The sequence below is a fragment of the Carassius carassius genome, chromosome 16 (assembly GCF_963082965.1).
Source record: "Carassius carassius chromosome 16, fCarCar2.1, whole genome shotgun sequence".
Classification (NCBI taxonomy): domain Eukaryota; kingdom Metazoa; phylum Chordata; class Actinopteri; order Cypriniformes; family Cyprinidae; genus Carassius; species Carassius carassius.
This window is the reverse complement of record NC_081770.1, coordinates 10,333,690-10,358,814: the sequence shown is the minus strand read 5'-3', so window position 1 is coordinate 10,358,814 and position 25,125 is coordinate 10,333,690. Positions and strand designations below refer to the sequence as shown.

Here is a 25,125-nt window from a genome sequence, read left to right as displayed (position 1 = left end):
GCGTAACGCCAGGAACATGACGTTCCCCACCATCACACTCTGCAACTACAACAAGTTCCGGCGCTCACAGCTGAGCTACAGCGACTTGCTTTTCATGGGGCCACTGTTGGGATACGAGGACAACATGGCGCCGGGAATCCCTCTGGCGCCAGAGCCGGACAGACAAGGGTCTCGATTCAGCCTCGCCGAGTTCTTCAATCGCACCCGTCACAGCATGGAGGACATGCTTCTGGAGTGCAAATTTGCAGGGAAGGAGTGCGGCCCGGAACACTGGAGAGAGGTAGGACTGGCATCCGAATGGTAAGTAGGAGTCGAGTTTTGCCCCTCAGGCGCTCAATCCATTCTCAGCGTGTTATTGTGAGGGAGGCTGGCTGGCTGACTTTATTTGTGAGAAGAGAAATGAACTCGGCGCACTTGAGGCATTAGGGAAGATGAATAGGTGTTCTCACTGTATCTAACAGGAATCAGAAGCCATTTATTCTGCGTGTTCAGCGTTGCAAATGAAAATGGCATTTCAGACCCCCATTATTACCCTTTGACTGCTTGTGATTGATAATTATACGGTGTAGCTTGCTTTGGTGTAACACATTGGCCTCTTTCAAGGCCACTTGAGGGATCTCTTTCTCTAGGCATGCTGCTGAAGTTTTGACAGTGTGGAAATTGGTCTCTGGCAAGTGTTTGCCTAGATTTGTTAGATATGATGACAAGGTTGTTGTGCCTTGTTCTTCATGCTTTGTGGATAGTGTAATTGTAACAATACAATTGCTATGTTTGCAGCTGGTTTCTTCAGAATTAACTGCTTTAACTTACTTTTTTTCTTAAAAGGTCCTACGTATGTATTAATGTATTGGTTTTCATGCATTGAAATATACAGCTGCATTATATTTTACTATAGGAAGGTCCCTTGCAGTGTGATCATCATATTTGGTGCTGCTTGTCATCAAAGCATTTGAAAACCACTGATATAGGATGCGAGTTTTCTGTGCAGAGAGTATCGCTCTCGCGTTCTTCCCCCAAGAGGAAGTCTGAGTTTGCAGCTAATCCCTTTACGCTGATGAAAAGAGGGCTGCCTGTCTATGAAATAGGCATTTTGTTTGTCATTGTTGCTGAACTCAAGGTTTCTTAGCCAGTGCTCATGCCGGTCGAGATCTCCCGTGAGTCAAGCTCTTATTGAGCTGAGTGAATTATGTGGTGCTTCGCCGTAAAGGCCATGAATATATCTGGTAGCTCTCACCGAAGAATCAGTTTAGAGCACTTAAGTATATTTAGCCTCTTGCCTGGTAAGTGCATATGGGGTTTTAAACACCACTGGTTGCACATTTTGATAATGGATATTTATAATCCGATGCCTCCGATGGGAAGTCCTACTTAAAAGGTGCAGCATGGATAATCTTCCAAATGCACACAAACAAAGCATTCGACCATAAATGCTGTATTATATAATCCAAATTTATGGGTTCAGCTAGTAAATCAGTTCATATCAGCTAGCTCTGCCAGTCAATGCTAGCGTTCTTTGCTAGTCTCGACCTCACCGTTAGTGCTCATTTGCTAATCATTCTTGCGACACTAAGAATGTGAGTTCACTGTGTGCGAGTCTCCATCGATTGACAGATATTTAGAAGACTGCTGGAGTGGGTCGATGGGAGGGCGGTCCTGTGCCAAGCAGACAGGATGCTCATCTTTCCTTCTCGGGGCAGAATTCGAGTCCCACTTCCTCCGGCTCCATTAGACATGGGTCTTTTTTCACCAGCAGAGCACAAGCTCACACTTTGCCCTTCTGCACGCCCAGCCTTGCCCTCAGCTATCTATTGTAGGGTCCGATAGTGGAGTAGACTGTGTTTGTGACGTTTCAAGATTCTCCTTTCTGTGTTATTGCTTATACTTGAGCTTGAATTGTTTGTGTTCAAGACATGAATAATACCTAGAATAAAGATACACATACTTGATTACTTGCAGCATTGGAAGTCAGTAAATGAACGAGGTCAGAGATCGCAGAGTCTGTCTGAATTAAAAAGCATTGCAATCCAACTAAAATTCTCTTAAAACATCAGCAGCTTACAATTTAAGGTTTGTCACCTTTCATTCCCAAATGACCCTTTGCAAAAACCCTCCCTGCTTAGTTACTGTTGCTATGTCTGACAAGTCATGCTTCTCTCACACTACACGTTCTCATGCAGTGAAAAATACATCACAGAGGAAAGAGGAAATTGACAACATGCCAACAGACTAGACAGTGCAGGTTACTTCTGTTACTAAACAAGGGCTCAGCTTTCAAATTTAGTCATTTTTCTTAAGAAATTCAAACAGTAAATACAGTTTTGGGGCTCTTTATTGTGTGATGACATATCACTGTATTTCCTCAGTTCAAGTCCTGATCATCTTTTCATATTTACTTAAAGGAGATCCAAGTGATTTTGTCTACCTCTTGCCTGATTGTAACCCTTCTTTTTAATGTTTTGTTTCTCTGATATTTCTGCCATCTCTCTCTATTTATTATCGATCTGCTAAGGTCCATCATGAGCACTCAAATTGAGTACTCTTCTCTCTTTATCATAACAAGACACGCCCCCTTACTGCTGATTGGCTATAAGTGTGTGTTTGGGACTGAGTCTGTGGTCAAAAACGGTGATTAATCAGTGATTAAGTTGTATTTTCAACACTGTTCCAGAACAGTTCAAACCAAATATTCAGATGTGTGCAGTGCATTTTGCGGAGGACTGTTTCTTGTGAGAGTAGAGCCTACAATGCCGCTGTCTGTTTCCAACTTTGCAAGGACAGCCTGTAAACAAGTTTTCATATTTAAATAATTTTCCACTGATGATTCAAACACGAGTTTTGAGCAGTGTAGAGTAGCACTTGTTGTTTGTCATTTCTCAGATCACAAATGCAAACATGGTTTTATGTTTATGCAGTGTGATACGCAATGCATAAAAATACAGTATAAGTCGTTATGATCAGTAATTATGTCCACACTGGATATGACAAATGCCTTGTTTTATTAAATTTGTCTCATTTCACCACACAGACACAAGGTATCACAGTATTGTAAGGGGTGTAAAATTTCCATCACACACTTGAGGTATTCAGCCAATCACAACGCACTGGATAGCTGGCCAATCAGAGCACACCTCGCTTTTCAGAATGATGAGCTTTGTAAAAATCAAGAAGTTTCAGAAAGGCAGGGCATAGAGAAGCAACAATAATGTACAGTATGTGGAAAATAGTGTGTTTTTTAACCTTAAACACATTTCATTACACCAAATACACAACATAATGTTCTTTTTACCAACGTCCATATGACCCCTTTAACAATCATCATAATTTTCTGACAGTAGGGAAGACCACATTATAACGAGACAGAAGAGTGATATCATTATCATTAGAACCACTCTCAGAACGATTTGTCCAGCTGATGAATGATGCTAGAAAACATGCCAATCAGAATCCACCTGAGATAAGAGTTTGTGCATTTAAAACAGCAGAATGCATGCTGTGCAACAATGTCTTTTGATGTGGATGTCAATATAGTTATCATTACAGTTATCATTCCTGCTGTGAAGAGGCCTCAATAGCTGTGCCAACACTTAGCAATCTTATCTTAGCAATCAGATGTAATATTTTCACCTGACGAACAGTAAAATGCATGAAAACATTTTTTTTCAGACTTATCTTGACTGGTCTAATCTTCTTAATTAGGCTAGTAAAAAAAAAAAATCCTGGCCACTATTGAGTGAAATATAGTTAATTATAGATGTGGAATCAATATAAGTGGGTTGTTATTTAAGACTCTTGCAGACAAAAAGCATTGCGGGGTCCAGACTTTATCTAATGCTGTATTTGCTGTCTTAGAAGTGTGTGCTAGTGTTTAATTTGACCTTGACTGTATAATCTCAGCTTGATCTTCATAGTTTATCAGAGGATAGGTGCTGATGACAGCAGCTCATCTAATATTAACAAGGGCAGAAAACACATAACACACCAGCTTCTCTCCAACGCTGGCTCCTTTCCCTTCATAACCCTCAGAAACGCTTACGCAGCGCTCTGTGAAATGCTAATTCACTGCACAGCCATTTAAACACAAGTGACTATGATTGCACTGAAAGGTTACAGCATTTGACCGAAGGCTTTGTTGGTGTGTATGTCTAGAATAAGACATTTTTTTATCATCTTTATTATTTAAAAAGGTTGTGTGCAGCCGAAAAACATTTTTTATACATATTTAATACATCATATTTAGGGGTTGCAAGGGTATTGCCTATAATGTTGCTATGCAGCTATTAGAGTGTCTCCCAATTGTTGCTTTGTGGTTGCTGAGATGTTCTGGGTGGTTTCCAGGTGCGGGTGTTTAGGGTGGATTTTTGCTATGCATTTCTATGGTGTTCTAGATGGTTGCTAGGTGTAAGACAAGTTACATGTCAAACCTTTATATTTAGGATTATTGGTTTGTTTTAAATCACTCTCCTTATGTGAGCAATAGTGATAGTGATGCTTCGGTAAACAGCGCTGATGACTAAGAGAACCACAAATGACTTCTGTAATTGTACAATGTAATGATCATCAGTCTCTGTTCATTTGTGTGAGTTTTTCTGAATGCACATGAGCTCACTGTGAGTTTTTCTGAATGCACATGAGCTCACTGTGAGTTTTTCTGAATGCACATGATCTCACTGTGAGTTTTTCTGAATGCACATGAGCTCACTGTGAGTTTTTCTGAATGCACGTGAGCTCACTGTGAGTTTTTCTGAATGCACATGATCTCACTGTGAGTTTTTTTTGAATGCACATGATCTCACTGTGAGTTTTTCTGAATGCACGTGAGCTCACTGTGAGTTTTTCTGAATGCACATGAGCTCACAGAGTTTTTCTGAATGCACATGAGCTCACTGTGAGTTTTTCTGAATGCACGTGAGCTCACTGTGAGTTTTTCTCAATGCACGTGAGCTCACTGTGAGTTTTTCTCAATGCACATGATCTCACTGTGAGTTTTTCTCAATGCACATGAGCTCACTGAGAGTTTTTCTCAATGCACGTGAGCTCACTGTGAGTTTTTCTGAATGCACATGATCTCACTGTGAGTTTTTCTGAATGCACATGAGCTCACTGTGAGTTTTTCTGAATGCACATGAGCTCACTGTGAGTTTTTCTGAATGCACATGATCTCACTGTGAGTTTTTCTCAATGCACATGAGCTCACTGTGGCTGTCTGAACACTAGAGGGAGCCAGAACACACAAAAAAATTATAATACACTTTCTCAACAGGCTAAAAGACTTTCAGTCCATTGAGTGCTGAACTTCATCACAACAATGCATGCATTACAGTTACATTACAAATTAAAGAATCAAGTACACTTTTTTATGAATATAAGCTTGTGCAGCCCAATAAAATGGATTTAAAGCAGCACATTGGCTCAAGACTGCCACAGAAAAAAAACATTTTATTTTTGGATGGTGCTTGAATTTGGCAGCACATTGAAGACAACATGAAATGACTCTATTTACTTACTTAATATTTTTTCTGGTTTTATTTTGCCTGATTCCCAACTGCATTGTATTGTAAAGAAAAAAATACTGGTTGTAAAAATATGCTGTAATTTGTAGTAACTCTCTAAAACAACTTTCATTTTTATACGTCTAGTTCATGCCTTGTAAGTTTAATATACATATTGATATTTCTATATTACATATATCACCATCCAGTCAATTCCTCCTGAATATATCATCACACCCATGTTACGTCTTAAATATCTTTATACCGTCCAAAATACTGTACAATAAAAATGGTTTCCATTTTTAAATGACAAAACCGGCAAAGAAAATTAAGTCTGCTCCGTGGTTTATAGAAGAGAGATTTCGGTCCTCTCAGGTGCTCTTCCTTGATATTTTCACGAGATGTTTGAAAGTTCAAGTGCAACAAAACGTGGTTCAGATGAGTCGAGAAATCATACAGTCAGTCTGCAGCACAAAAACAATCTGTATGAAGTACCTTTCTGTGAGTTTAATGCCCACGCTTCTCTTGTTCAGAATAGTGCTGTGATGAATGCACCTCGGCTTTGTTTACCGCAGTAAAGCCAGAGGTGTACAGATGATCTCCATCGCTAACAGCAATGCACTGAAAGCACGTCATTGTGTTTTCAGGGTCTTGAGTGAGATGTGGATCTTAGAAAACTGATGACGGCACTCCCACGTGTGTGTGTGTGTGTGCAGATGTTACTGAGAGCTTTGATTTACTGCGTGTTTTCATACCTGCCGCGAGGGAAAGCAGAGACACCGGGTGACTTATTTCAGAGATGGATGTGCCGCATTATCTCCAAGACTATCAACAATTAACCTACACACAGCCTGCTATCACGTCCTTCAGGGGGATGTAAATGTGTGAGATCGTTCTCCAGTGACAATCAGATGCTTCCAGATCTTCATCAGAGATTGTATTCACATTCATATCTCAATTAAGAGGTTATAAATAGTCAGATTATAAATTAGAGTTGGTTAGAAATAGTTAGAGTAATTCAAAGTAAGACACAACAGGTGCAAAGATGGGAATTTTTTTCTTTCAATTTAAGAATTTTCTCAGTTGATCATTCACTATATGTATAAGTCGTGGCCTAGTGGTTAGAGAGTTTGACTCCTAAACCTACACTGTTAGACTTTTTATCGTATTTTTGCGGTAACTTACTGGCAGCACTATTGCCAGTAAGTTACTGTAAGTTCCCCTTTACAGTAGCTTGCCTGTAAATGTGTTTTACGGTAAGATGCCCTTTACTGCAATTTAATTTTACAGTAAGATACTCTTACCGTGATTTAATTTTAAAGTAAGATGCCCTTACCGTGATTTAATTTTACAGTATGATTCCCTTACCGCGATTTCATTTTACAGTATATTAGTCATTTTATTGTAATTTATTTTACAATATTTTAATATTTATATTTTACATTAATGCTATTGAATTTAACAAATTCCAAAAAAAGTGACTTGAGTCCAATGACATCAACATATTGTTTATTGTGCTTTTTTGTCAAACTAAATATTTTATTTTAAACAAATCATCTAATTAAAGCAAAACTAAGTTACAAAACAAAACAAATAAAATAAAAATTCACAATAAAAATACACTTCAAAACAGTTCCAAACTTCCACTCCTCCAATCACAGCAGATCACTGGTGTCAGGTGGCATCAATTCCTTTCTGCATATGGGAAGTAGAGAGAGAAACAGGGAGAAAGGGGAAAATAAATAAATAAAGAAAACAAAACAAATACATCCTTGGAGTAACACACTCACACAGCAAGTTCTACAGATTGTAGCACCAGCACCAGATTTGGCAGCACCGCACATTAGAGGTCTTCACAGTGCACCCGAGACCCGTCGACCCGGGACCCGTACAGAGTCATCGGACTCGGAGAACACCTGGCCGTGATCAGACACTGCTTGTGTTTTTTGTAACTTGCAACTTGTAAAATTAGGAAAAGAACAGAGTGAGCAAAAAAAAAGCAACAAAAAAAAAAAAACAGCGATCTCTCTCTCTCTCTGCCGTTAGAAGCAGAGCATGCAGAATGCAAGTGCCCGCACGGTAATAATTGCAGACTTGACACACTCATATTTGATATATTTCAAATCAGCAACAAAATCGGAGGTGAACTGTCACATGAATGTTTTCTATGACGCTCAAATTGCATTAAATCATATTTTAGGATGATCCAGCTAACACGCATGTGCAGTCTCGAGCGCGTGTCATGTTTCTATGGCAACCAGTGAGGTACAAACCGCGCTTTACATTTTCTCCCATTTTTATACTAATATAAATAAAGCGTTTAATCTTAAAGTTTTAGTGGTCAGATTCAGACTCGACGCAGAGCAGAGAGCACAGAGATGATAGCGTAAGCGGCCATGGCACTGAAGGAGCGTTCGTTATTATAGTTCAAAAGGGCAAACAGTCGAAGTTATTATGCGAGTTAACTCGAGTCAGAATGTACATGTGCACAGTTGCATTTGTCATCCGTCAACTTTGAATCTGAAATAATGAGTGGATTCAGCTTGGACTTGGAATAACGAGAGGAATAACATGGATAACTTTCTTGTCTGAGGATTATAATGCATCACAGGCAGTCAGGTACAAGGACGAGAGACTACGGCTCCTTAAATTAAGATGTTTATTGACTTGTAATGGCAATTTAAGGTGGAATATGTGATGATCGGGTCTGTGTCTTCCCGACGGGTTCGGGTCCAGCTTTCAAATAATATACGGGTCCGGGTCGGGTCCGGGTAGGCATTTCTCGAATCTACACGGGTCCGGGTCCAGCTTTTGAAATATTAGACGGGCCCGGGTCGGTTCGGTGTAGTACATTTACGGGTCTCTTTCGGTTTCGGGCACGAATTTTTGGACCCGTGAAGACCTCTACCGCACATGTGATATACATTTTACATGTTTTGTCTGTAAGAAATGCACCGGTCCCCATTGACTTCCATAGTATTTAATTTTTTCATACCATAGAATTCAAAGGACTATTTGGTTACCAACATTGTTCAAAATATAATCTTTTATGTTCAACAGAATAAATAAATTCATTCAGGTTTGGAACAACATAAGAGTGAGTAAATTACATATTTTTTATTTCTTTAAAGATTTCTCTTCTTTTGGGCAAAGGAATTACACGATTCTCGTAAAAATTTGGAAAGATTGTCGAGTTTTTTAAATGCACATAATAGACAGTAAGTAAGTGTACACTATGCAACTATCGCTTTACATTTTCCTATATTAAAAATAGCAGAACTGTGATCCTTTCACCTAATTATCATTCTCACCTTTCTCAATCGGTCTCCACCTTTCACTCTAAAAGGTTATATTATTTGCTTTTCTATTGGTGTGTAGTTCACAGTTATCTTTTTACCTTGATTTAATTTCTTAACAGAGCTTTTTCTTTAAATATTACGTGTACTTCTACTTATGGAGATTTAGTAGTCCACTGCCACCTATTATCCCAAGAGTGCCAGTCGAATCAACAAGTCCACTTGTCCAGAGCACTTACTACTCAGCTTTGTAGAGGTTTAAGGGGATAGTAAAGCTATCGGGTCAAGAGCAGTGAGTGATTCTCTTTGTCTTTTGTTGTTTGATTGCAATGGCAAACAGCATCAGTATACTGTATTTTGACACATACGTATGTGTATTTGATCGGTAAAAGCACAGAACTGAAATGGGTGCTCGAATGTTGACAGACTGTGTGCTCACTCTTCGAATGAGTGTGCACAAAGTGCTGCCTGTCAGTATGCGAGTGCTAAATTCAGATATTTTGCATGGTTTATTGCAATTTTAATAACTTACATTTTGGCATTTTGCCTTTTTCTCATTTACCCACATTTCTTTATCGCTCAAATGCATCAGTAACTTTAAGCAGTCATAACACGCAATGAATGCATTGACATGGATTTAACATTTCAGTAAGCAACAAGTGCAAATAAAATGTTAATCTTCTCTGTGGTTGCATTTTAAGACCTTTGAAACCTGGATTTAAGACATTTTGACGCTGATTAAGGCCTTATCTTTTCATGAACAAATTTAAGACATTAAGACTTTTAAAGGATCCACGGACACCCTGAGTACAGACAAATATTTAATGGAACTGCAAAGATTGTGGACTGGTGTTTGGTGTTTGACTGATTGTGGTGGCCTGTCTGGGCCAATTTTTTGTCCCAGACCAGCCCTGCATTAGAAACTTACCTAATTTGCAGTCTTCCATTCAAATTCCGTAAGCCTCTGCAGGAATGTTGCTACCCGGGAGTTGATGGCTGCAACTTTTCTCTGTACAGTTCCACCTGTCTTTCGGCTTTTACCGAATTTTGCAGTGCCCTTTGTGCCCTCTTCAGGATTGATCCTGACAAAGAATCTAAAAACAAACACAGGTCTTAAATGTTCATATTAACACATACAGTAGTCAACTTTAAAAGCGGCTCTGTGCATTTATCGATTTTAATGACATGGAGGCAAAGAACCACCCAAAATCCTCTATGGGACTGAGGAAGAACTCGAGACTCGGACCCGAACCCGAACTCGAGACTCGAAAGATTAACTAATCGTTTCTGTTTCTGGCCCTGCTGTATCACACACGGCACAGCCCAGCAGACAGATCAGAGTCAGACACTGACGAGCAGACAACTAAACAAACTAGAACAAACCTGATAAATATGAAGTTGCAAAGGAAAGAACGTCTCGGATCAGGAGGTGAGGTGAACTAACAGAGTCAGACTGCAATAGCCTGAACTTAAGACCCAACAACTAATCAATTAATAAAACATTTTGGTTTCTTATAATTTGGCTTTGGCTGCATTACCCCATAGTTTATTTTTATTCTTTTTTACAAATGTAATCAACATTTTCGTAAGTTCTAGATGTGTTGGGATATTTAACATGCCATTTTATTTATATTATTCTGAAATGAACGAAATGTCTCGAAAAAGATTCAAATCTAGTGAGTCAATGACCCATTCAAAAAGACAGTGGCTTGCTTTGTTCCTGAATAAATCTGCCGTTTGAACGAACTGACTGAATGAATCATTCAGTGACAAAGACAGTGACTTGCTGTCCCCTACTGGCAGTTTTAGTTTAATTTTTAAAGTATTTTTTCAGTTATTTAAATCATTTAATATTTCTATATTCAAAACCTTCTATTTAAAACATTAATCTCATAACATATTGTTATCATGAATTTGAATGCATTCATGCCCCTTCTGAGCCTCATTAAAGTCCCAGTGAACAGAAAGTTGCAAACAACTTTTCTCCAGTGTTGTGAAATATTTCCACGTGAAACGGAATATTAAATAGAGGGCAGGGTTTTACTTTATTTTTTATTTAATTTTTATTAAGGTTAAATAAATAAAAAAATTACTCCTAAAAAGAAATGTAAGTGTAAAGCCCTGCAAGTTGGGTTGTGAGTTCGAGTCTTGGGCTGGCAATCACATGACTTAGGTGCCCTTGAGCAAGGCACCGAACCCCCAACTGCTCCCCGGGTGCTGCAGCATGGATGGCTGCCCACTGCTCCGGGTGTGTGTTCACAGTGTGTGTGTTTACACTTTGGATGGGTTAAATGTAGTGCATGATTTCTGAGTATGGGTCACCATACTCTGCTGAATGTCATGTCACTTTCACTTTTTATATGATGTTTTGCCTTTTACAACTGTTATAAATCTTATAAGGCTTCTAAAATATTATGTGTAATTATGCCAGTGTTAAAAGTAATGCATTACAATATTGCGTTACTCTCTAAAAAACGTTACTTATTACGTTACTTAGTTACTTTTTATGGAAAGTAATGTGTTACAGTATGTTACTTTTTAGTTACTTTTTACATCTGGGCAGGACTCGCTTGTTTGTTTTTAATATAAAAAAGTTATTTTACAAATGTAAAAGCCCTTTTATCACCAAAAGTGAGTGAATACGCCTCAGGCTGAAAAAATATAAAAGGTAACTGGAGTTAAATATTTGAAAAAGTAACTCAAATATTTCCTCTAAATTAAAAAGTAATGGGTTACTTAAAAAAAAAGCTAATCTGATTGCGTAACTTGCGTTACTTGTAATTTGTAACCCCCAAGATTGAAATATGCAAATGACCCAATGTCTAATTAAATATGCCCTAATTTGCATACATTTTCAGAACACAAATCTTTCTGTGAACAATATTTAAAGAGCATTGATAACTGATAATCCCCAAAATTAAAAAGTAGTAAAAACAGTTGAAAATGGGCTCTAAAAATGAGAAGTGAAATAGTGTGAAGATGGTGATTTGTGTTGTATATGAAACCCAATGATGCAAACGGACAAAGTTGAACAAAACAAACACTTAAATGTCTATTTTTGTTGTTTTTTTTTCCATTAGTCTGACGGATGACATGTTATGTGAGCAAAATAGTCCAACATCTCAAGATGGACCAGAAAAACATTGTTTTTGCCTTAATTGGAACCTGTATGTCATCATAGAGGTTAAATGTGGGAGAAAATATGGAAATGTAAAAAATGGGCTCTAAAAATAAAAAATGGAAATGGGGTAAAGAGGATGAATATCCCATAAATGTCTTTAATTAGGAGGAGCGTGACACATGGTCCAGAACTGACACCCCAGTAAGCACTTATCATGGCTAATTGGCCTGTTACTTAATCACTAATGGCTTCTTGATGTTTTCATTCCTCATATTGAGTAAAGAATATCCAGCAGCCGTCTGAAAAGGTAGGATTTGCGTTGGTTTGGTTTGAGGATGTGAAAGCTTTCATGTTTGTAGACTCACTTTTAAAGAGATTCACACTTGGCTGTGTGACAGACAGTTCAGCCGCTTCTAACTGAGACGGATAAACTAAGATCTGCAGCTCACATCAATTGTAGAGAGCCAGAGAGGCTTGAATTGTAGTATCATAGTGGTTGCAGGAGTCTGATTATATGTTAAAGGCCAGAGGAGTGTGTGTTCATGTATAGACATGTTTTTCTAGCTTGTTTTTATTTATATACTTGCTTAAGGGGTGTGTTTAAGTAATGTTTTCTGATGTGTATTGCTTTCCACAGAAATGGAAAGCACTCACAAGATTGCCGTTCTGAGATCTCAGTGCACAAGTTACAAGATATGAATCCGCTAGGAGACTTGAGAGGAACCAAAGCGATGTAATAAGCACTTGAAGAACAACAAGTCATTTGACAAAGTTTATTGATTTTATAGTTTTTATAGCTCTTTTGAGACATTTTTGCAGGTGTTTTTTTGAGTACTAAAGAAACTTTATTCTGTGTCTGTGAAATAACTGGAGCTTGTCACTTTTTCTCATTGAAATGTACTTTTTTTGTGCTGAATTAGACTTTTAAGAACTAGTGTATCATTTATTAGAGAGTGTATGTTGATTTGAAAATTTATTTTTTACATTTTCGCATTTAGCAGATGTTTTTATCCAAAGCGACTTACAGTGCATTCAGGTTAACATTTTTACCTAACATCTGTTCCCTGGGATTCGAACCTACAACATTGTGCTTGCTAATGCAATGCTCTACCACTTGAGCTGTTTATTATTATTATTATTCATGTAATATGTTTATTCATTTATGTTGTGTACTTATTTTTTCATTTTATGTACTCTGTTGTAATTTACTCTGTGAAGGGCCTTGAATAATTATATACATTTCATATTTTATTTATTTATTTTATTTTACTACATGTAGTTTAAGAAGTTCAAGCCTGACTCATTAACCACTGGCTGATCTGTTTGTAACACTGTATTAAAATGATTCTGATCACACTTTATTTTAAGGTCCAGTTCTCTCCATTAACTACGACTGAAGTCTCAATAAACTTCTTATTATATTGCTTATTAATAGTGTAGTTAGTAAGGTATTTGTTAAAGGGTTAATTCACCCAAAAAGTGTTTAACTCACCCTTGAAGCATCCTAGGTGTATATGACTTTCTTTTCTCAGAAAAATCCAATCAGAGTCATATTAAAAATTGTTCTGGCTTTTCCAAGTGTTATCATTGCAGTGGGCGGCTGTTTCTGTTCAACAGTCCAAAACACGTCAAATAAAGCCTGCACATCCTTAATAATATGTGCCTCACACAGGCATGAATAAAGGCCTCCTGTAGTGAATTAATGTGTTTTTGTAAGAAAAATATTCATATTTCAAATGTAATTAGCACTTCTCTCTCTCTTCATCTAATTGTCATAAGTAAAAGGCGTTCTAGCGGATGACACAAGACGTTGTGTAGCGTGATTAGTGACGAAAGCAGAGCCAGCATGTTAATAATAGGCATGATACACAGATAGTTAATAGAGAGAACTGGTCTCTATACAGAAGTGTTACCATGATTCTATTTATTGATCTCAGCAGTGTAGCCGATATTTTAGAGGGAAAAAAAAGTTTCAGTAAAATGCTAGTGTGAAATTATATTCAAAGGGTGGATGTTGGTTGGAAATGAACAGGATGAGTGACAGGAGTGATTCAGATATGAGGTCAAGCAGGTGTTGAAGTCTATCAGCCACACACAAACAAATACACACAAGTGTGTGTTTCCTGCAGGGTGAAGTCGACACGTCCTGCCTCATTACTCTGACTCTGTATGTGTCTGACAACTGCTGTTATCCGCCTTCCCTGCCCACACACACAAACACACACACATAGTACCTGGAGCCATATTAATAGACCTTGGACAGATTGTCCGTGATGCAGACAGGTGGAAAGAGAAGTACAGCTTCCTAGATGAGTTCAGGCGGCTTGTGATGATGGGTGAATCCCACAAACTCTGTCCAGAATGTTTCTGGCTCATATTTCTCCTAAAATCAAGAGGAAAGCAAGAAATTATATTTTATATAGGTAACACTTAATCTATATATGAATACTAAATAAATGTAATCTTGATGCAAAATATCGTTTTTTTTTTGTTTCGTTTTTGTGTGTGTGTGTGTGTGTGTGTGTGTGTGTGCTAAAATATAACCTTAAAACGTTATTTAATTCACCATTATATTTTGAATCTGCGTCTGTAAATCCAGCCCGATCTCACAGCAATTTGTACATAATTACCTAGCTGGCCACACTCGTACAAATTAATACAATTTTTGACAAATCGTACGTATTTTACGAACTGCACAATTGGTATGAATTTGTACGAATGACCTACACCTAACCCCGCCCCTAAACCAACCCAACACTGGGGTTTAGACAAATCATATAAAATTGTATGAGTACGTTCATACAAATTCGTACGAATTAGTCACCTCGTAAATTACGTACGAATTGGTCATGAGATAACGCTTGTAAAGCTCATCTGTGTCCATGTGGGCAACAACAGTGAACGATTCCCTTTTAATATGATCATTCGTGTTGTGTTTGATGCTCGTTTAAAGTTTAACGTTATTTGACATTACAACGTGCAAGTTCATCTACTGTGAATAATATAAAGCGACGTCTACAGAACCTTCTCGTTTAGTCATTCATTTTTGATGGAATATGTTTTTTTGTTTTAACTTCAAGTCTGACTTGAGCTTCATTTCTATTAGTGTTTGCCTCGCTGTAACAGAGGTTAGACCTGAGCAACCTTCGGCGTGACTTTGGAAATGAATCAGGCCCCATTACACAGTCTTAATTCAAAGACAATTTTGAGATCAAACAAACTTAAATAACTCCTCATGGGGCACAAGAGAAGACTGCAAAAATTGCTTGTGTTCGCGGTCACCTGAGGTGAAAAACTGAAAATGAAATGGAGTTTAAATGTTAGCATGGCACCGACAGAGATTATTGCATCTGGGGGCAAGACTTTGATGTCCCGCTGCTCTGAAAAACTGACAACACAGACTGCTGGGAATTCTGACCTGTAGCGAGGTTGATGCAGATCTGTGCCTTAGAAGCAGCTGTTTATCTTTAAGAGGCTCTCAGGAGAATTCTGGGAGAGTGACAGTGTTATTTATTGCAGAGATTGTTTCTGGAGATGTTTCTATAGTCATGCATGAGTTATTGTTGCTTGTTTTTAAGGTTGGTCATGTGAACAAGATTCATATCAGAGCAGCTGACCCATGCGAATCAGTTCAAGCCGTCTTGAGAGTAATTCATCACAAACACTGGATTTGCCCAGTGATGCTTTATCTTTGTTTCTTTCCAACTCTGGCTTTTATGAGTTTTGGGGATCATAAATGCAACCCTAAGGTTGGGTTCGTTTCACAATGTTAGATTGCTTCAGAAGTTAATCGGATACTTCACCAGATATTCTTTTTTGATATTGCAATCACCATAATCGTTCCAGCCTAGTTAGGCACCATTGTGCAGTTTTTATTCTCTTCTTGAACATTATTTCTCTTGTTTCGAGCAATTTCTGTCATTGTTTTGAACATTCATCTTTCTCTGTTCAAATGTGTTTTTTTTTAAATCCTTTCTCTGTAAATCAGACGTTTTGAATGTCCTTTCAGTTATAGAATTGGAATATTCTGCCTTTTTCATTACAAAGGTTTTGATCATTCTCTTTTTTTCTCCTGTTTCAAGCACTTAAAAAAAATGTTTCTCTGAATTCAAGTCGTAAGATCCTTTCGCCTCAATTAGAAAATTTTCAGTGTCTCAAATTTTGCATTCTTTAGTCTAATAATTTGAGTCTCCAGATCTTTCTTCAGCAGTTTTGAAAGTTATATTCAGCCATTTGATCATTATCTAGGTTTATTAAAGCCTTTTCCAAATTTTTTTTTTCAATCTGAACAATAAGCAAAAATGGATCTCATTTTGAATGTTTACTACCTACTATTTCCAATATCATGAACATAATTTTTTCTTAAAATTTTTTTAATGTTCCTTTCAATATCTTTTTCTATTTTAACATCTTAAAATATTGTTTCTCCTGATTTGAATGTGCTCTCTTTTGAATCAAACATCTTGAACATTTATTTACAGTATCTGAACTGGCATGTTTCGATCACTTCTCTTGTATTTATTCTCTTGATTCAAATGTCATAACCATCCTTTCCTCTGATTAAATAAATATAGATATGAATCACATTTTTTGGTTTCCTGATTAACGTTACAGCGCAGCTCATTACGTTTAGAGAAACAGTGACTCTCTCTCTCTCTCTCTCTTGCTGGCTTTGCCCATGATTTATTCTGTCCTCTCATCCACTGCCGCATTGTCTAGCATTTTATTTATTTTCCTTCATTCTCTTTCTCCTCTCGTTCACCGTTCTCTCCGTAAAAGTGAAGCTCCTCTGCCATCCTCTGAACTAAATTGTCTGTTTTTTGGATGTGAGAGACGTCTCCGTCCACAGCTGCAGAGTCTCCGCAGAGGACACTTGGCATCGGCCTGGGTGCTGATATCGGCAGCTTTCCAGATCACTAAAGCATACACTAGTAGGGTACTGAGGACTGGGTTTAGTATGCAGAGCGTTAAATAAGAGCTGCACCGTCAAGCCAGCTGTGATACTAGTTTACAGTGTTTGGCAGAAACTGTTATTTAAATATGTAATTTACTTGGTTAATTTGGTCCCTTCCACATGGAACACATTGCAGATTGATTTGAAGTTGCAAAATCTGCTTTCTTTTTTTTGGCAATTTAAACACTACATGAAATCTTTGGAAATAGATGCTATAAATCGTTGTCACTGCTTTTAATATGTATTTTTAAGTAGTCTAATGTTGTCTAATTTTTAAGTAGTGTAATGCACACTGTTTATTTTTATGTATGTGTGTTGGTTGTTCATATTTGTTATTGTGCGCTGTCAATACACTGTCATCTTGGCCAGGTCTCTCTTGGAAAAGAGGTTTTAAATCTCAATGAGATCCCCTGGTTAAATAAAGGTTAAATAAAAAAGAAATTTGTAAATGGGATTTCTTTAAAATCACATTATTTATCATAGCACTTACTTCCATGAAAACTAGTTTTTACAATATATATGATCCTGTGGCTCAAGTGGTAGAGCATATGTTTAGCAGTGCAAGGTTGTGGGTTCGATTCCCAGGGAACACGTTAGGTAAAAAATGTTAGATTGAATGCACTGTAAGTTGCTTTGGATAAAAGTGTTTGCTAAATGCATAAATAAAATTTTTACATTTTAATTTAATATATAATGGATAAGTAGAGTTTAGGATGAGATTTCATAGACATCTGAATTTGAGATCAGATTGACCAACTATTCCGCCAAAATTTAACAATGATTTCAATAGGAACTCTTATTTCCAATCAAACTGCAATCATTCAAAAAAAATTCTAGGTCTCTATTCTTGCAGCACGACAACTTTCAAAACATTTGTGTGTATTTGTTAGGAATAAAAGATTGTAGTCAGTCAAAAACTAACTTGAACGGACTCCTTTGCGGGATGGAAAATTTAAGTCGCATTTGAAAAGACCAAGAAATCAAACTTCATCAAATTCAATTTCCCTCAAGAAGTAGAGTGTCTTTCATTTAGGCAAGAAGTGCCTTACTGTACTTTCGCCAGAGAAATCAATGAGCTATCGTTGTAATGTTTGCCATTTCATTCCAAATTGGAAGGAGCTGTATTGCTGTTGTGCTTTCTGCTTTCCCTTTGTTCACCGTGAAATAAACCACTCTAGACCCCATCAAGACTACAGTAATTTAGGCTGCAAACGATTTTCCCCATAAAATGCAATCTCAGTTGTGGCTCTGTCATGGTTCTGCTCTTTGAGTCTCTTCCTAAACCAACTGGCCATCTGCTAGAGTTGACTATGACTCAGCTAGCAGATTAATAACTTGATTGGCTTTACTTTGATCATACAATTTCTGCAATGTGGGGTAGAGTTTTTAACACATCTGTTCTGTTTAGTACCAAGGCAAACCTTCTCTTATTGTTTTTTACTGTTAAAATATTTTTTTTTCTTTGCATCCCAGTGTAATGTTATGTAAAGAATGCAACTCTTATGGGTCATTTGGTGCCTTTTAACCGTTATAGAAGGTTCACTTTTCCTCTTACAGCACTGAACCATTTTATACACAATTGAAAGCACTGCTTTTTATTTATCTTTAGAAAATTGCACCAACCCTTTAAGATATTTTTCAATCCTCACCAATATGATGGAATGTTTTCCAATCTTTTAGCCTCCTTCAGCATCAAAAATAATACATTGTTCCTCCACAGCAGCAAACCACCTGGAGTTATTTTCCAGAAGAAATAATAATAATAAAAATTGCTTGAATTCATTCTGAGTTCGTAATAAATTGGTCTTTGGCAGCGAGCTGCAGACCAAGTTGAGCCAAAGACTAATTTGCGTCTTCATCTGGGTGTTGATGTAGCTCAGCGTGTGATTGTCCCCACAGCAGAGCCACATCCGCTTTGATGAAGACGCTTGTAAAAAAGCGTCTGTGACTGTTGAACATGTGGGTGTGCAGTGACGAACAGCCACTGGGGTCCCATGCCAACATCACGCTCCTCCAAAATATAAAAAGATTGAAAAATCATTGCTATTCCTTCTGCCTGAGCCCTGAAAGCCACAAAAATACTTGCTTCATCACATGTATTTTCCCTGTGTTTATAAAAACCAATTCTAAATTTTAAACCAATAAATAGAATTTTCAATTATAAAACCGTATATTCCGAATCTAATTCAAATAATTAATACAAATTGGTACACATACAATTCAGAAATATTACTTTAATGCCATTGAATGCTTAATATAGCAGCCAAAACTAATCTTTTTGTCCAATCAAACGTACCCGTAGTTTGTGTGCCACTACAGTTAAAATAGCTTTCAAGATAGCATGCATACATCACGATCTGTTTTCCCTCTGAAATTATGTTTTAATTGTATCGTGAGGCTCAATTCCTCTTGAACATTAAATAGCTGCTCTTGGCAAGTATTTGATGCGACTTTGAAATGAAATGGCAAATGGGAATCGTAACACCTCCACTGTAATTTATTTGTGACATTCATAGGTCCTTGCGTATCTTTTTCTCAATAAAACAGATGAGGACAAGGACACACACACACACACACAGTGAACGTCCACAGATCCACCCACCAGCGTTAGCTCCAGATAAGACTGAACACATCCAGGTGTTTACAGGTTTATTTTGGCACAGCATTCTGGTCAGTACTGTCCTCTGTTATGTACACATTTGGACAAGAGCCTTTGTGAGGCTTCTCAGAGCCCGCAAAGTGTTATTGACATTGAACACATTGTTAAGGTAAGTGGGCCATGACCTGTGGGCACCATGCCCATTTTCCTGCTTGACTAACAGCCCGATCTTCACGATATGCCCACTTAGAGACTAACAGGGATGGAGAGGGTAATTACTGGTCTGAATGATGCATTATACAACCAGCAATTAAAAACTGCACCTTATATTTATGTAAAAAAGCACTGTAGCAGTGTGAATATGCTGACATCAACAGGAGTGTTTGTGTGATAGATGCTATTTTTGATGATTGGCTGCTGCTTGCATAAACAGAGACAAGCTGTACATACAAACCTCATTTAAAGGGAAAAAAATGGCCAGCTGCTATTTCAGATTTTGAATGCATGTTAATTTTCAGAATGACTTAGTCATAAATTTGAAATATATATATTTCATATAACATTTTATCTAGCCTATATGAATGCATAAACTAAATTTAGATCACTACTGTTATAGATTATCAAATAGTTTATAACAGCAAGGCGTAAAATAAAAAGAACATTTTAACCACAGCAACAGGAAAGTTGAGTGAAGTAACAGGCAGCAGAGGACGAGCGCGCTCACAGAGCTGAACAGAGAGCTGTGAGCGCGCAGAGGCTATGAGGTTGCCGAAACGAGCTGTGAATTAATTCGACTGAATTTAAGAAATTCAATTTGAGGTGCTCAACAGATTTACTGTATGACATAGAAGCGAACGAGTGCGTGACGAGAAGAAAATGTGGCGAGGCGTGCGTTTCTGGCAACAGCTGAGACTGTTACACCGGCTATATTTCGCTTCCCTGAGGGAAACCTGCATTTGAAATAATATTTTACCGTCCTAATTTACTATAGTACTGTACTTCAACCTGTTTTGGCCAGACTGCGGATTTGTTTCCCCATGTAGAACGCCTCAGGAACAGAAACGCGCGATGTTTGTTCGTTCTGGGCAGCTTTGGCGCGTTTAACGGTTCTCTTCCGAGATAAACCTGCGCGTTAAAGGACTCAAACCTACTCAAAGATGTGCCAAAGCGACACCGTACCGAAACAACGCGCTGAAGGATCGCTGAAGGAAGCTGGAAAGCTTTTCTTGAAGCACACGACCTTTCACGGATTGAGACACGTCTTTCTGAGCGGCTCGTACCCGCGCAGAGTCGCGTGGCTGCTGGCGTTCCTGACGGCGTTAGCGCTGCTCTTCACCTGGTCCTCTAACCGGGTCCGGTACCTGCTCTCGTCGCCGGTGTACACCAGGGCGCAGATGGTTTACGCGAAACGCCTCGTATTCCCCGCCGTGACGATTTGCAACCAGAACATCTTACTGCCGCGTCGCATGAAGAAACCGGACATCTTCAGCGCGGGACGGTGGCTTGGGCTCTTCGGGAAGAACTGGCAGGTGTCCCCCGCGGTCCGAGAAGCACTTACATCGCATAATGAGCCTCCCTGGTCCCCTTTCTCTCGCATACTGGAATTCAACCACTTTCTGCCCCCTCCTCGAGACTCTGAGCCCTCCATGAGGCAGTTACTGGACCGTCTGGGGCATCAGCTCGAGGAGATGCTGCTTTACTGTCGATTTCAAGGCCAGATGTGCGGACCCCGCAACTTTAGCACTGTAAGTTTGTGTGCATTTAATTGCACTTTAACAGAGGATTCAGCAATTGTTACAGTGAACGAGATGACAATCTCTCTTTTGCACTTCTTTAATGATTAATTACTCTTTGTTTGCAACAGCATGCTGCCACACTACTGCAGGATGCAGATGTGTCCTTGGTGCACCATGCACACATTTGAACGAGTTTTGTCTAATTTGAAGCCAACTTTAAAAGTACGTGCATTTGTATGCTGATACTGTGTGGAATAGGCCCTACTATACAGTATTTCCCACAACGCACTGCTTCTTCACCACCCATTTCCAATTGGACTTAATTAAATGCAATTGATTTCAGCTGCAATACCAATCTCTCTTTTTGACTCTTTTTGACTTCAGTTATGTACAGTATACACTGAATATTGCCCACTACTTTTAAAAATAGTAAGTGTAGCCTTTGGGATTGTTCCGCTAATACTGTTGTTACAACTGTTGCTGTATTTAGGCTGACATATGTACTTCATACAAAATGTGAAATTTACATTTGTCCAGAATGTGCCGTATGCAAGAGCAAACTGTACTGAATAATGGATCACACACTGTAATGCACTTGACCTTTTAATTTCCAGTGAGACAAATGAACAGGAAAGCTCCATTGACTGCATTCTAAACATCTCCAGAGGGATTCAAAATCCAAAAAGAACTATTTCTGCTTGTCTTTTTCTTTTTTTAAACCATTGCCTGGATTTTACATAAAATAAACAGGTCACGTGACAATATGTGATCTATTTATCATTGCACTCTTTATCATGCTACTGCACTAACATGGCCTTAGTCTTGACCCCATTTATCTAGAATGACAAATGCTTTGTGTAATTACATTTATGTCAGTAAACAAACAGTTTAATGTCATGTTGAACAGATTCAGCAATGTGACTCCTGGGATATTGAGCTTGATATATTGCATCAGGAGTTGCTCGGCATCCCAAGAGCCTTATCTGCAATCTCCCCGCATCCAGGTCTCACGTAATTTAACTAAATGTATGCACTGCGTTGCATTTGCCTGTAGAAATTATGATCTGTCATTTTGTCGAAGGCAATGCCCCGTGAATGTCTTTATTCTTCATTCTGCATAATAATCGCATTGCTGGTATGGGAGTTTAGAAGAACAAACGATGAGGACCGTCAAGGTGTGTGTTGGGGAAATTCTGACTGGATTTATGTGACTCGTTTCTTTTTAACACTTCGGCTTGCATTATTTATTTTTTTAGGGAAATTGCCGGTGTTCAGCATGAATCATTTGGCTGTTGGGCTCGAAGCACTTTGACTTGATTTGTAGTTTAGCATCAATGCAGCTACTGTGGTGGAAGGTCACTTTCCCTGTGGGCTTGTTTCTGTTTAGTCAATACACACACCTCGCTTCAAACATCTACCATTTAGACACCCAACTCTTTCTCTGTAATTCCACTTTTTCTATCCCCCCGTTCACACATGAGCAGAGTCACTTTGTCGAATTCAATTGCGGCAGCTTTGCATGAGCGGAAAGAAGCCAAGTCAGTCTCAAGGGTCTATACAGATCCGCTTTTATTGAAATAACATCTATCTTGTACTATCAGCACACAGCTTGAGTTTGAAATAGAAGAGTAAGTCAAGCTTGAAGTAAACTGTAATTATCCTATCCCAGTTCTCAACCACTCTGCATCTCTTCTCAAAGTAAAAGCACAATGTATTATTTAATATTACTCATTGTCCCTTTATTGGTGTATCTACCTTGAGATGAAACATGGTACAGAAATGGTAAATTATTACAGTCCATTTCTTGAATCATTTATAGTGTTTGTTCTTCCTTATAATTTCTGACATGTTTTCAGTTGAATATTTAATATAAAAACGGTGTTCTCAAATGAGAGAGAATTTGAATGAGGATGGAAATCTCAAGGAAAAAGTTACTTGTCTGCTGCATGTAGATAAGATCATATTGAGAATCAATGAGCCTTTACTTGCTCCAAAGCAAAAGTGTGGAGAGCGATTTGAGAGATTGAGCAGAGACGACATTGAGAGATTGGAGCCTGTGTTCCTGTCCACAGGCAGGCCACTGACAGATGAACCCCTTTAGCAGGCCTGGTGGTCTTAAATTGGCCCCATTACCTCTCCATTACATCACTGAGTCTGCTGTCGATGTGTGCGGCTTGCTGTCAATAGAGGAAGCGGTATTGATTTTTGTGACCGAATCAAGTTGAGGCACACCCTGTGGCCATCTTTGTGCCAGTATTGATCGCTGTCAGACCGGGAACACGACCTTTCAAACATGACAAACACTCACTCACAAAATCCAGTGGATTTCTCGGTTTATCCTCTGAGATCAACCACACACACACACACACACACACACACACACACACACACACACACAAACACAGCTACCGGGAGAGCACAGGCTCTTCTTACTGAAGCCTTAACTTTTTATGTCTGGATGCTTTAAGGAAAATTTCATCCATAAATCAAAATTCTGTTTTCGTTTACTGACTCTCATGTGGTTCCAAAACCCCAGAATGATGTACACCATACAATACGTCTTTTCCACTATATTCCTAGTCTTTTAAAGTCATCAGATGGGGTTTTGTGCCATATGATAACCATAAATGATTATTTAATTCCATTTACGCTTAAATTTCTGTCTGTCAACTATCATTTATGCAACATGAGCAGAATGCATTTTCACGAATTAAGCCACATGTGGATCATGAAAGCAGGCGACATGTTCGACTCGACTTTGGCTTCAGTGTTCTTCTATAATTTCATCGTCTTCCAGTTCAGCGGCTTTGATCTGATCCGTCAAGACAGCGCGAAGCTACATACATCTGGAGTCACGGCAAAACGGCCTGAGTTGTGCAGCTTATTAGACACGCAAGCTTTGCAATCAGAGTCCTTTGACAACTCTGACAAAGGGCTTCAGCTTGCTAGGAGTTGGACATGGTGCGCAGAGAGCCCTCGAGCGGGCGGCACGGTGCCATTTGGGTCTCAGTAAATTATTCATTTCCGAAGGCGCTACTGTCAGTGTGCTGATCTTGATCGGTAGTGATGGGTATATCTGTCACGCTTGCGAGACACCGGAGCCACATCTTCTTCAGCAGTCTTCATCCTATCACGCTGGAGTGGAAGCTAATAGTGACGTATCGTCTTCTATTTCTAGCCCTGCTGCGTAAGGTGGATTGCGAAATTGCTTTGTGGAGTTGCAGGCATGCAGGAGAAAGCATTAAATAAATAAATAATAGCTTTTTTATGTCTCAGATCGCACACTAAAGAACAATGTGGAATTCAATATCATCCGTCAGCATTTTCGCACTCTTCATATTTCATGATAGACTTTCGCATCCATCTATTTATACCCCCATTCTGTGTAAAAAAAAAAGAGATATTAAAAAACTGGCACCTGTAACGGGACAGATCATGTTTCATTATTTACAATAATTGCTTATGTATTTTGTTTGACGAGCTAATATATATTAAGTGTTTTAGCGATATTTCCCGACTGCAGGTCCACCCAATGTCCAAAATTCACCAAGTACCAAATATATATTTTGGAGGGTAAACAAATTGGTTAGTAGTGGTTCAATGGATCACAGTTCGTTACAGATCATTGTTGGATTTCGATTTAACTTTGTTTTCCATTTATTACTTAAAGCTAAGTACTTCTGCGCTACCACAGGAAAATCTACTAGCCTGACTAAGAAAGTTCAAATGTGATTAAAGACAAGTGAACTGCCAATAAAAAATAAGAACAAAATTACAAATTGCAGGCATAGATGAATACAACAGAACAATGGTACAAATAAAATGAATCAATTAAATCTAGATTAATCTTTGTCAAAGCTGTGTTTTGTTGTTCGATTAACATTAGTGACAGCAGCAAGTATTTATAGGCTGCTGTCCCTTTAAGACCAG

At 38.4% G+C, this 25,125-nt stretch overlaps 1 protein-coding gene across 6 annotated transcripts in view; it reads left to right on the top strand.

Moving 5' to 3' along the window:
* LOC132159549 (acid-sensing ion channel 1-like) overlaps positions 1 to 25,125 on the top strand; it is a 165,659-nt gene that overhangs the window by 120,038 nt on the left and 20,496 nt on the right. Inside the window, exon 1 of one of the 6 annotated variants that reach the window (XM_059569091.1) lies at positions 20,189 to 21,204. The exons of 4 other annotated variants lie outside the window; for them this stretch is intronic. In XM_059569091.1, the coding sequence (XP_059425074.1) occupies positions 20,617 to 21,204 (588 nt within the window). In that variant the 5' untranslated portion in view covers positions 20,189 to 20,616. Of the gene's footprint in view, positions 1 to 20,188; positions 21,205 to 25,125 lie in introns of those variants that run through there. One more of the 6 variants, XM_059569089.1, reaches the window with a different exon arrangement.